Raw genomic sequence first — 13,434 nt, 5'->3', positions numbered from 1 at the left:
ACTCCATCTTCTGTCCTCTGTAGGTATCAGGCACACAGAAAGTACACAGACATACATACAGGCAAAGATACCTAAACACATAAAATAATATCTGCAAAGGCTGGACAGACTCAGAATTAGAAGCAGCAAAAAGAACAAAGTAATGGAACAGAAACACTCTACCCATGCTTCATGACATGGAGATTCCACAGTTTCATTACTTCTTTCTCTCCTTCGTTCACATCAGAAAATTCTTCAATTTGCTGAAAGAGAAAGAAAAACACCTATTACATATGTAACATAAGTGGTATTTCTATGAAAACCAGGCTGTCAAGTTAGAATGTTTTGGACCTGAAAAATAGCAGACACAGCATTTCTTTCTTTCTTTTTTTCTTCCCAAGATAGGGTTTCTCTGTGTAGCCCTGGCTGTCCTGAAAGTCACTCTGTAAACTAAGTTGGCCCTGAACTCACAGAGATCCAACTGCTTCTGCCTTGTAAGTGCTGTGTTAAAGGCATGTGCCATCACTTCCCCGCTCTTTTTTTTCCTTTTTTTTTAGACAAGGTCTCTCTATTCAGTTTTGACTGTCCTACAACTTACTATGTAGTAGAAAAGGCTGCCCTCAAACTCAGAAATCCACCTACCCCTACCTATCACATCTGACAGCATTCCTTAAAACCAACTTTTACTTAAGCAATTAGAAAGGAAATCCTAAGTCACAAAATTACAATTAAAAAAAGAAATCAAAGTTCCCAAATACAAACTCACACAAGAAAAACAAAACAAAAAAAAAATAAATAAAAATTTCCACACTTAAGTAACTTTTTAAATGACACAGTTACAAAACTTGTATGAGCACTGCTGAGGAGGATGAGGAAGAGGAGGATGAAGATGAGGAGGAGGAGGAGGAGGAGGAGGAGGAGGAGGAGGAGGAGGAGGAGGAGGAGGAGGAGGAGGAGAATAGTGGTAATTACAGTAATAGTTTTTTCTCTCAGCCATTCTGGATCTTTTTCATCTTCACTATCTACTTCCATTTCTTGAGGCCGGAGAGGTAAGCAGGTATCACTGTGGAAATAGAGACGATTGTGGCCACTACTGTATGTTCTTTGTTGTTCTACTTCTCCATCTTCAGATTCAAGAAACTCCGACATGCTTGCTTTTGTTCGTTTTGGCCTAATGAAAAGAAATCAATGCTGATAAAAGACAACTTCTATACCCATATAATACTGAACATGAGCCAAGATCTGTAGTATTACTATTTTATAAAACAAAAATCGTAATAATACCTGAGGAAGCATCCCCCCTTTTTATTTTATATGCTTCAATGTTTCTGCCTCCTGTATGTCTCTGAGGGTGACCAATTTCCCTAGAACTGGAGCCACAGACCGTTGACAGGTGCCATATCGGTGCTTGGAATGGAACCCAGGTCAGTCCTTTGGACAGGCAGTCAGTGTTCTTAACCACAGAGTCATCTCCCCAGTTCTGTTTTGTTTAATATATAATGCAGACACAAGACCTCCCCCCCAAAGAATTAAGAGATCAAAGGCTAAATTGTAGCCCCAGTACTACACCAAAGTTTCAATGACAAAAGTATCTTTCTGGATGTGAAAAATAAACATAAAAAGAAAAAAAAAGTTAAAAATGTATCAAGGGACAGCTTACACCTTCAATCCCAGCACCTGGGAGGCAAAGGCAGGTTTATCTCTATGAGTTCGTTGAGGCCAGCCTGGTCTAGACAGTGAATTCCAGGACAACCAGGACTACAGCGAAACACTATCTCTAAAAACAAATACAAACAATAAAAAACCCATCCACAACTAAAACAAAACAGAAACATTAAGAGATGTAGGGATATATCAGTGGTTAAGTGTGCTTGCAGAAGATCCAAGACCTGTTTCCATCATCCACATGAGGTAGATCACAACTGTCTATCTATATCCAGCGCCAGGGGATCTGACACCCTCTTCTCACTTCTTGGGCACCCACATGCACATGTCATTACTTACACATAAATTCCAGTGCATCACATAGCAAAACTGTCTCCAAAATAACTAATTTTACATATCAAAACTGTTTATTATATTGGTTGTGAGCCTAGTGTTTGATGGTTCAGTCACCCCTCGACCAGTCCAGTATTATTATAAATATTTGCAGTTATCACCTAACCAAAATTTCTCCATTTTAGATTTTTTTAAGTTTCTTAAGGCCTGGTTTCTCTGTGTAACAGCCCTGGCTGTCCTGGAACTCAGTCTTTAGCGCAGGCTGACCTTGTAATCACAGAGATCCTCCTGCATCTGTCTCCTAAGTGATTAAAGGTGTGCGCCACCACTGTCTGAATTTTTTTTTAGGTTTTATGAAGATGAACCTTTCAAGTTAGAAGTCACATCTGCTACCTCAAACTCACCACTATTGTGAGTTTATAAAACTCAATGAAAGGAGAAAATAATGGCAGCTCTCTTAGGATAGCATCATATAGGACCTTAAGTGACAGGGATAGAATCATTTATATTTCATATTATGCAAATAGAGTATATCCATCCCTTTTCTGCATATTCCTATGTATATATACACACAAAGACCTGGGTGCTCTAAAAGAGCAAGTGATTTTAAACATTGAGCCATCTCTCCAGGTCCAATGTAGAGAATTGTTTATGTCAACAAATCATTGAAGGAGTAGCAACATTAGTAGATAACTGCCATGGTAATACACATCTTTAATCCCAAGCACTTGAGAGGCAGAGGCAGGCTGATCGCAGTAAGTTCAAGGTTAGCCTAGTCTACAGAGTGAGTTACAGCACAGTCAGGGACACACGGAGAAACCCTGTCTTTTGGTAAACAAAAAAACCAAAACCAAAAAAGAAAAAAAATATCTATCTAGATTGATTGAATGCTAAAAACTTGAAAACAGGTCTATATCAATACAATCTTGTCTAACATGCACACAGCCCTGGGCTTAATGCTCAGCAGACCACCAAAAATAAAACTTGGGAAAGTTCAAACTGAAAAGAGGAAACACCCATTAGAAAGAGGATCTAGGAAAGGTTATAAAATAGTGTACTACTTCAGAGACCTAACACTGAAAATGAAGAATTCTACCAAAACATTAGCTTTTTCTGGATCCCCTTTGTTAATCTTTTTTTTTTTGTTTTTGTTTTTGTTTGTTTTACAAGACAGAGTTTCTCTGTATTGTTTGAGGCTGTCGGTCCAGCCTGGCTTCGAACTCACAGAGATCCGCCTGACTCTGCCTCCCAAGGGCTGGGATTAAAGGCGTGCGCCACCAACACCCAGCTCCCTTTGTTATTCTAACATCAATAAAGTAGAGCATATACTGCCAAGCTTGACTGCCTCCTATATTTAATCCCTAGGACTCACATAGTGGGTAGGAGAATAGAACCAACTTCTACAAAACACACACACACACACACACACAGAGCCCGAGTATAAGCTTTCTACCTACCTGCACACAAGAATGTGTGTGATAGGTGTTCTCTTTACTGGTCCATTTCGACTAAAAGCAAATCCCGGTTGGCGGTGAATATCCTGAGGATTTCCTGCATAGGAGCCATCATAACACTCATTGATAGAGACATCTATCCTAGCACCTTTTGGATGGTACTATAAAAAACCAACAAAAACAGGGTGTTTAGGAAAGAAAGTATTAATAATCCTATTCTAAACATCTAACAATCTACTAAACGTCCAACTTAATTAAAATACAGCTATGGGTCCTTAATGTTTTGAAAACTAAGCTTGATAGAAGAGTATACCAGATCAGAGACAGGCGTATTTCTGTGAGTTTGAAGCCAGCCTAGTCTAGAGCAAGTTCCAGGGTATCATCCAAAAGCTACAGAGAAACCTTGTCTCAAAAAAGAATAGCAACTGGGCGGTGGTGGCTCATGCTTCGGGAGGCAAAGGCAGGTGGATCTTTGAGTTCGAGACCAGTCTGGTCTATAAGAGCTAGTTCCAGGACAGCATCCAAAGCCACACAGAAACCCTGTCTCGGAAGCAATAGCAAAAACAAAGAAGACTTTAAAAAAAAAATGCTGTCCAGGCACGCTGGCTCCAAATGCAATCACCATTTCTGGGAGACAGGAAGACAGGGCAATCTAGATAGAGATAACACTTGGTTTCAAACCCCACAAAAAGTGAAGTAAAATCTTATTGTCTCATTTACTGGTCTGGTGACTTTGCACAAACTTTTTCTTTAGCAAAAAACAACATTCCCCTTTAAGTATATTCAATGAATATACGCATTTACAAATACTTATTATTACTCAACATAATTACAATAAACTCAATCACTGTAATCTAGGTAGAACTTCTATTGACATGCAAAACTGAACTTTCTCTATGTGTGATGTGTACTATTAGAACACAAGCAAGAAAAACTACTTACTACATAATTGAAGATAAACCTGCTATGGCAGAGTTTTAGATGTTTGAGTAAACTATACAGCTTACGGCAGTTAAGCGTGCACCAAGGGCAGTGCAGGTCATCTCTGGCTTCCGTCTGTTGTCTTGTATTATTATTATAAAGAAACTAAAAACAAAAAGCATCAAGTTTACAACTTGCACATTACTTTTTTTTTTTTTTTAAAGATTTATTCATTACATATACAGTGTTCTGTCAACACACCAGAAGAAGGCACCAAATTGAATTGTAGATGGTTGTGAGCCACCATGTGGTTGCTGGGAATTGAACACAGGACCTCTGGGGGAGCAGCCAGTGCTCTTAACCTCTGAGACATCTCTCCAGCCCCAACTTGCACATTTCAAAGCACTGTTTCATTATTGTCTCTAAAACCAGTTTAACTAGGTAAATATTCAGATAGAACAAACAAAATTGTATTTTACAATTAAAAAGAACAAATCAGCTGTGTTTACCTGATAAAATATTCTTAGTTTCTGGCGATTTTCATTTGAAGTATCCTTTTCTTTCCTTGTCTGCAGCTCTGTAGTCAGAGTCTCCTTAACAGCTGAAAATAAGAACCTGTTTAGTTGATATAAAACTCCCTTCTATAAAATATCTTGCCAAAATTATTAAACAAAGATTTATATCTATGGTATTTCTGTTCTTAACTTCAAGTGATGATGAAAGATACATCTTTCTGTTTGTTTTTATTTTTCAAGACAAGTTTCTCTGTGTAACAGAGCTCTGGCTAAGCAGGAACCCACTTTGTAGACCAGGCTGGCCTTGTAATTAATAAATATCTGCCTGCCTCTGCCTCCTGTGTTGGGATTAAAGGTGTGGACCACCATACCTGGCCTATCCTGTGATATCTTAAGCCATAATAAAAACAATCCCAAATAACTCTATATAGTCACAACAAAATTTTATATACTTCAATCACAGGTGTCTTTTGTTTTGTTTTGAATAGTGCTGTGGTTGAACTCAGGTCCCCCCACATGCCATTCACCTGCTACAAACCTGGCTCTAACTCTAGTTTTGATTGGTTTTTAGTCACAATAGCATGCAGTCATCCTCTAAGAGTTAGCTTATTAGAAAGAGAAAACCTGACTTTTGTATATTCACGCCAAACCCCCAAAATAATCATCCTTAATAAACTTAGTGTATTTTTTCAGACTTAATGAAAAACTACTTAATTTAGAGTGCTTATGTGATCCCACATATAGAATTCTGTCACAAAGCTTTGTTTTAGCTTCTCGTGATTCTTTTACCCATTTCACTATCTTAAGAGCACTTTGAGAAGTGCCCAAACCACAAATTACTCAGGAAATGTTTTCCATGGTGGAGATCATTTCTTTTTTACCTTTTAAATTTTATTTATTATCTTTGTGTACAGTGAGTTTAACACTCAGTACCAGGGCACATATGGAGGCCAGAGGACAGCCATTTTTTTCCCTGTTACCACCTGGGATTTGAGAATCAATTCATGATGTCAGGCTTGCATAGCAAGCAGATGGGTTCTCTATGAATCCCTGGTGAGGCCTTGAATCTGCCTCTGCCTCCTAAGTGCTGGAATTAAAGGTGTTTATGACAAGTCACTTCTAACTCTCATTTTTTACATATAACATGCACATGACCATGCAATGTCAGAGAGAAACCTTCCCTCTTCAGATAACAATACCTAGATGCTCTGATATCAAGGACACTGTTCTCAATAGACAGATCTAAAATATCAAGTCAGGACTGAATACAGCAGAACCTAGATCTGTTCTTTATTTACAGCATCAGGGATTGAACCTAGGTCCTTGCATATGCTAGGCAAATATTCTATGCAGCTCAATTCTTTTACATTTTAATAATGCATTGGAAACCAATCATTTTCTTATCTGAGGCAAACTACTGGAAAATTTGGTCTAAATTGTCACAAGGATATTTACAGACCCACCTGAAGGTGTTAAATATGGTAAACATACTACATATTGTACCATTTGTAGTTCTGACATGTTAAGGACAAAGTGAAATTCTCAGAAACATCTCCCACAATGGTTGTAGAAAAGGATTAACCATAACTTTAACAAAGATCTTTACATTTCATACAGACAAATTCTAATTTATAACAATTCTTAATATGACTACTTCATAAATAAAATATTATTTCCTGAATAATTACAACAAAAATACAACTAAGTTACTTGAAAGCCTAAAACACTGAAACCACTATTTTGATAGCAATGATGTTTTTACCAATAGTTTGTGCAGGTTTAACAGAACCAGGCTTATTTTCCTGATGGAGGCTCTCTGAATTTCTAGTGGCAAGAGGCTTGGCAACAGGAGCTGTAGACTTATCATTGGTTTCTCCTGTCCAACGAAGAGTGAATTGCAATGTAGGTCCCTGAGAAAATGTTTCAAATGGAGGCAGCCTCTAAATAAAGAAACAAAAGATTTACGACGACTTCAAAGATACTGCAGGAATGAGAAATTTTCATTGTAATGTCAATGTGAATTTATTTAGAACCAACACAACCTTTTTCAATTATGTATATGCACATGTGCACCCCTGTACAAATATGCTTCAGTGCAGTGCCAAAGAAAGCCAGGGGGATATGAAGACATCCTGGAATTGGAGTCTGGAACCCAAAATTGGTGTTGAGAATTTAAATCAGATTCTATACAAGAACAGTACATCCTCTAACTTCTGAACCATCTCCAGCCAAATACATTTATTTTAAAGTTCAAGAGCAACAAACATAGTCAAATAATGTATGGAGTAAGTCATCACTAGAAAAATGGAAAGTTCAGGCAGCTACTTACAACAAATGCTGGATTATTACCCCATGGGAACAATGACACATAATAGTCAGAATTTCAGTTTTTTTTCAATGGGGGGGGGAGTGACACGCGCCTTTAATCCTAGCATTTCAGAGGCTGAGGAAGGAAGATCTCTGAGTTCAAGGCCAGCCTGGTCTAAAGAGTGAGTTCCAGGACAATCAGGGCTACACAGAAAAATCTGTCTTAAAAAAACAAACCAAGGGCTGGAGAGATGGCTCAGAGGTTAAGAACACTGAGTGCTCTTCCAGAGGTCCTGAGTTCAATTCCTCAGCAACCACATGGTGGTTTACAACCATCTACAATTCAATCTGGTGCATGCCCTCTTCTGGCATGTAGACAAACTGTATCTGTAATAAATAAATCTTAAAAAAAAAAAATAAATAAACAGGGGCTAGAGAGATGATCAGCTCAGCAGTTAAGAACACTGGCTGCTCTTCCAGAGGACCTGGGTTCAATTCTCAACATCCACACATGGCAGCTCGAAACTTCTTAACTCCAGTTCCAGGGGATCTGACACCTTCACATCAATGCATATAAGATAAATTTAAATAAAACTCACCCATAACACACACAAAAAAAAACCAAGCAAATAAAAAATTTTGAATGTTATATTGGCTATGATTTATCTCAATCAATTTATAACTAACCATTACATGTTACTTGCTGTTACTATGAATGTAACATAAAATAGTACATAATATCTATTGAGCAAGTATTGAATGCAAGGCACATGCATATTCATTATTCTATTAAATCTTTCAATTCTACCTTCATATTTACAGAAGAGAGAATCGAGGCAAATGATTGATCTTGTCAAATGCCACAAATCTAACAGCAGAGATGTAACTCAGTCAAGTTCTTTTTTTTAGACAAGGTTTCTCTGTGGCTTTGGAGGCTGTCCTGGAATTAGCTCTTGTAGACCAGGGTGGTCTCGAACTCAGAGAACTGCCCGCCTCTGCCTCCTGAGTGCTGGGATTAAAGGCATGTGACACCACACACGGCCAGATAGCTAGGTTCTTCAGCACAATGCCCTCTCATTTTCTAATTAGATCATTTTATTGTATTATTCCAAATATTAAAAACAAAGGACTGTTAGGGTAAGCAATATGGCTCGGTGGGTAAATTTACTTCATACTAAACCTGATAACCTCAGCACATCATGGTATTTAGATAAGTAAATGTTGGATATGGTGGTGTAATGTCTATCATTTCGTGATAGGCAGAGGGATCTTTGTGCCTTTGAGACCAAGGTGTTCTACAGAGAGTTCTAGGAAAGTCAGAATTATATAGTAACATCCTGTCTCACAAAAACAAAGACTCCTTATTTCCGATACAATTTGCACCTGGGGAAGAAACATCAGTCAAAATGAGACTTTGCAAGTACAGAGTGCTCAACCTTCTAGGTCATCCATACCTTCCCATCAAGAATAGTCTCCCATGTTGCTCTTTTCTTGCTTATTGGACATTCTTCCATTTCTTGCATGGCTACTTCATATTCCCCATCTAAAAGCTGTAAACGCCTATAAGATAAACACACACACTTTATAAAGGAACCTGTCTACACTCCAGATTTACACTAAAAAGCATTACATTTGTATAACACCTTACATACACAGCAGGATTTCAAATTATCTACATTCTAGTTCTGATAAAGGCAACATTAACAAAAAGCAATTACAACTATATAGAGAATTGTATTACAGCAGCTACAGACATTAACTTTAAACATTTGTTTAACAACAACAGTTGTTCAACAACTGATTTCTCATAGGAAGAATGTGGCTCCACTTTGGTTTACCAGGTCCCATTAGATGATAGCTAGGATGCATTGAGAACTTTACTGTGTACCAGGCACTGGGACGATACATTGCTACATTAACCTCCCACAACCTTACACACCAGATGATACTGTTCATGAAAAGGAAAGCAAGACCCAGCAACAGTAAGTCCCCTGCCTTAAGAGTAACATCAATAATCAGATCTAGCAAGAAAATCCAACTGCTAAAGTCTGAGTACTAGCATCAAATAAATTTAGATTTAAGAGTTTTTTTTTTGGTTTGTGTTTTCTCCATGCTCTACTACTTGAATTTAACCAAATGCTTTAATAACAGTTTTCTTTTAAAAATTAAATTTGACCTTTGCAAAAATTTTAGTTGGAAACACAAGGTACTACAAAATTTAAAAGTATCTCACTCAGGCCAGGCGTTGGTTGTGTACACCTTTTTTTTTTTTTTTTTTTTTTTTTTGGTTTTTCGAGACAGGGTTTCTCTGTGGCTTTGGAGGCTGTCCTGGAACTCACTTGGTAGTCCAGGCTGGTCTCGAACTCAGAGATCCACCTGCCTCTGCCTCCTGAGTGCTGGGATGAAAGGCGTGCGCCACCAACGCCTGGCCACACCTTTATTTTTAAGATTTTTTTTTATTCATCATGTATACAGTGTTCTGCCTGTGTATACCTGCACCCCAGAAGAAGGCACCAGATTTCATTACAGATGGTTGTGAATCACCATGTGGTTGTTAGGAATTGAACTCAGGACATCTGGAAGAGCAGCCAGTGCTCTTAACCTCTGAGCCATCTCTCCAGCTGCCTTCCAGTGTTTTTACATCTGTGTTTCTACCTCTCTTTGGCTCCATATTAGGGGATCAAACTCCAGGTCATGTGCATTTGAAGTTAGCACTCTATAACTGAGCTTCATTCATCCCTCTGAATACAAAAACATACTATCTTGAGTTTTATGCTAAGTACTGGCAATCAGCCTAAGAAATCATGGCATATCACGTACCCTTCTCCAAATGTATGTAAAAAGAATGCTGTATTTATTTCCTGTATCTTCTTTTTACTCAATACCCTGTTGTCAAATGTACATATAGTCACACAGAATTATAGATAGCTTACTTTCTTAGCTTTATTCGTTATCATAAGATATATCTAGAACTCACTTCATTTAGGCCATTAATTCAAACATTACCTCTTCTATAAACAATAACCATTTATTTGCTAATGTTTCTTCACAACATTCACTGATATTTTGAGAGTTCTCTATAGCCTACATTAGAAGTTAGGCTGCACAAAGACAGAAATGTTATGCCTCCTCACTGTTTGGAAGTGCTTGTCAAAAATCAGGCACTAAGAAAATACTTCTTGAATAAACAATTTTAACTAAGTCACTCATAGTTCCTTATCTCTGCTTACTGCTCGCTATGTAAGAGAAAAATTCAGTATTTGCAATTTTGTTTTTCCATTAGAAGAAAACAAACACAAACAACATTACCATTACTCTGCTTCAGAATGAAAACATTTGCAGAACACTATGTAAGCCTTATTTGACCATCAATATTACCTGTTTTTGTCAAACACTGTCATTTGTGCAACAAAAGTCTTTTCCCCATCTTCACGATTTCGTTTTCTTCTGGCTGGAAGTTCTTCACTGACATCTGAATTGAGTAAAAATTTTTTTGGTAAAACAATTACTTTAAAAGTGTCATTTATATCACTCCCTTTAAAGTTGTAAGGTAAAATGTGCTACATTTATTCAAGTGAGGTACAAATTACAATGTATCAATATTCACACTCATTTGTTGCAACTTTTTTAACATGTATTGTGTCCATCTTTATTTTTCTACAACATGATCTCATAATATAGTCCAGGCTGGTCTAGAAATGGCTATGCCTTGGCTGGTCTACTGGGTGCTGGGACCATAGGCCTATCCAACTCAGCTTTGCCTGCCTTTACTTCTTGACATCACTGTCATCAGAACTCATCTTTACAAATGATAATGTATTTGGAATGACTCATGCTGGGCAGGCTCCTCATTACTACTCAGAGTTCCACTATGAAAATGTAAGCCTTGGGCTATATGCATACCTTTAACCCCAACACTTGGGAAGCAGAGGCAGGCCAGATCTCTGTCATTTCAAGGCTATCCTGGTCTACAAATCGAGTTCTGGGATATCCAATCCAGTTCTGGGACATCCAGGGCTGTTACACAGAGAAACCCTATCTCAAAAGAAAAAAAAAAAAAAAAAAGAGGGGGTCGGGGTTTGCTGGAGAGGTGGCTTAGCTGTAAGAGCACTGGCTGCTCTTCCAGAGGTGTACATGCAGGCAGAACACTGTAAAAATTAGCAAATCTTTAAAAACAAAGAATTTATAGATTTGTTTTTATTTTATTAGTGGTCTTGGATACATTTATGTTTGCGCAGCATGTGCATACACTGCCCACGGAGGCCAGAAGAGAGTGTCAGATTCTTTAGAACTGGAGTTGTAGACAGCAGTTAACTGTCATGTAGTTGATGGGAACCAAACATAGATCCTCTGGAAGAGCAACAAGTCTCTTCCAAGAGTGTTTACATTGAGCTATCCCTCCAGCTCCTTACAACAAGTTTTAAACAGTACTTTACATATATGTTTGTTATGCCACTTTTCATTTCAATGCAATTATTTATTCCAGATTTCTCTCCCTAAACTAGGTTGTAAGCCTTCTGAGAACAGTATTGCATGTATAATTATCTTTGTATTGTAGACATCTATACATCAATTGAATGACCACCTGATAGATGAATTCAGATGGCTGGAAGAATGGGTACAGGGATCAATGTGATATGTACTAACTACATGGCTCATGCTTAAGATAGTACAATGGCATGCACCTAGTTCCAGCACTCTGAAAGTTGAGTTAGAAGGATCACGTGTTCAGTCTGAAGACCAGCCTAGGCAATGGCAAGACCATATATCAAGAAAGAAAGGAAAAAAGCAAGAAAGTATGAAGAGAAAAAGACAGAGAAAGGAAAAGAGAGGCAGGGAGAAAGGAAGAAAGGGAAGTTTAAAAAAAAAAAAAAAAGCAAAACCCAGGTGGACAAACAGTAAGATGAAAAGGGAACACTCAGGTTTAACCTAAGCAGAGAACAGACACCCAGCATGAGCAAGGTCCTAGATTGTAGTCAAACATAGAAAATCTGGTAAAAATCCTACAAGGCAGAGAATTTTCAGGGTTTGAATAACTTTGGAGCCTGTCCTGGAACTCATTTTGTTGATCATGCTGCCCTTGAACTCAGAAATCTGCCTGCCTCTGCCTCTCGAGTGCTGGGATTAAAGGCATGTGCCACCACTGCCCAGCTTCACAATTCTAAATATTATGAAATATTAATTCAAATATTTTCACTGACTACTTTAATAACAATAAAATCTAGTGAAATTACAGAAATAAAATTACCTATATTTTCATTGGTTTCTCCATTAATCATTCCATTAAGTTCTCTTCTTCCTGGACGAGTTACTCTAAACAGTAATGAGTAAGACTTCACCATATGACTGTTACTAGGTTCAAATTCATTACTGGAAACTGCCAAGGATGGGAAATTTCCTGGTTTTGTTTGATTGAGGTCAGGATTCAAAGGCACCTGCTTTTTACCAGTAGGAACTTGCCTTATTGGACAACTTACATCCTGCAAAGTAAGGATTCATAAATTACATTTATACAAAAGCAATGATAAATTACACTAAAACTTCTATTCACGGTTAGGAAACATGGCATAAGTCATGATTATCAAATGGCATTTTGAAATAATACTGCTGAAAATTGTGAAGCAAAATTAAAATGGAATAATCAGATTCTCAATATTAAAGCAAATGTATATTATCACAACATAATGAAGAGAGAGAAGTATATCCAGTATCTAGTTGATAGTTATTTGCAAGATTTACATTACAAATGTGGTATACATGGGTTAGAATAGAGATATGGGTCCTAGAAGTATAGAGCAGTTAAAGCACTTGTCTACTATGTGCAAGGTATAAGCACATGTCTACTACAAGGCTTTGGGTTCAACTACAAGCAATAGGGAAAAAATATAAAGTAAATAAAACAAAACTAGGGATGTAGTGCTATGTTCGATCCCAAACACTACATGAATAGACATGGTGGTACAAGAGGAGGATCACAAGTTCAAGCTCTTGGACTATATAGTGAGTTGGAGCAGCACAGACTACTTTAAGACAGAAACCCTGTCTCGAAAAACCAAAAAAAAAAGAAAAATCCTAACATAAAAACAAAACAACTAGAAATACAAGAAAAAAGAAACAGAATTAAAATGCTGGTGATAAAGTCAGTAACAGAGCATGCACAAGTCCCTGGCTTCCCAGAACTCAGTAGACAGAGACAGAGGATCTCTGTGAGTGCAAGGACAGTCTGGCCCACAAAATTGGGTTCCAGAACAGCCAGGGTT

General features: G+C 37.7%; 1 protein-coding gene across 1 annotated transcript in view; it reads right to left on the bottom strand.

The window, feature by feature from the left end:
- Positions 1-13,434, bottom strand: part of Suz12 (SUZ12 polycomb repressive complex 2 subunit) — a 40,610-nt gene that overhangs the window by 5,036 nt on the left and 22,140 nt on the right. Inside the window, exons 7-15 of the mRNA XM_040749265.1 lie at positions 12,423-12,654; positions 10,553-10,646; positions 8,629-8,734; positions 6,630-6,807; positions 4,862-4,953; positions 4,374-4,517; positions 3,435-3,592; positions 952-1,150; positions 163-242 (exon numbers count right to left, since the gene is read on the bottom strand). Coding sequence (XP_040605199.1) covers positions 163-242; positions 952-1,150; positions 3,435-3,592; positions 4,374-4,517; positions 4,862-4,953; positions 6,630-6,807; positions 8,629-8,734; positions 10,553-10,646; positions 12,423-12,654 — 1,283 coding nt within the window. The remainder of the gene's footprint in view (positions 1-162; positions 243-951; positions 1,151-3,434; positions 3,593-4,373; positions 4,518-4,861; positions 4,954-6,629; positions 6,808-8,628; positions 8,735-10,552; positions 10,647-12,422; positions 12,655-13,434) is intronic.

This window comes from Mesocricetus auratus, unplaced genomic scaffold, assembly GCF_017639785.1.
Source record: "Mesocricetus auratus isolate SY011 unplaced genomic scaffold, BCM_Maur_2.0 Super-Scaffold_100007, whole genome shotgun sequence".
In the NCBI taxonomy this organism is placed as follows: domain Eukaryota; kingdom Metazoa; phylum Chordata; class Mammalia; order Rodentia; family Cricetidae; genus Mesocricetus; species Mesocricetus auratus.
This window is presented reverse-complemented; position numbering and strand designations above follow the sequence as displayed.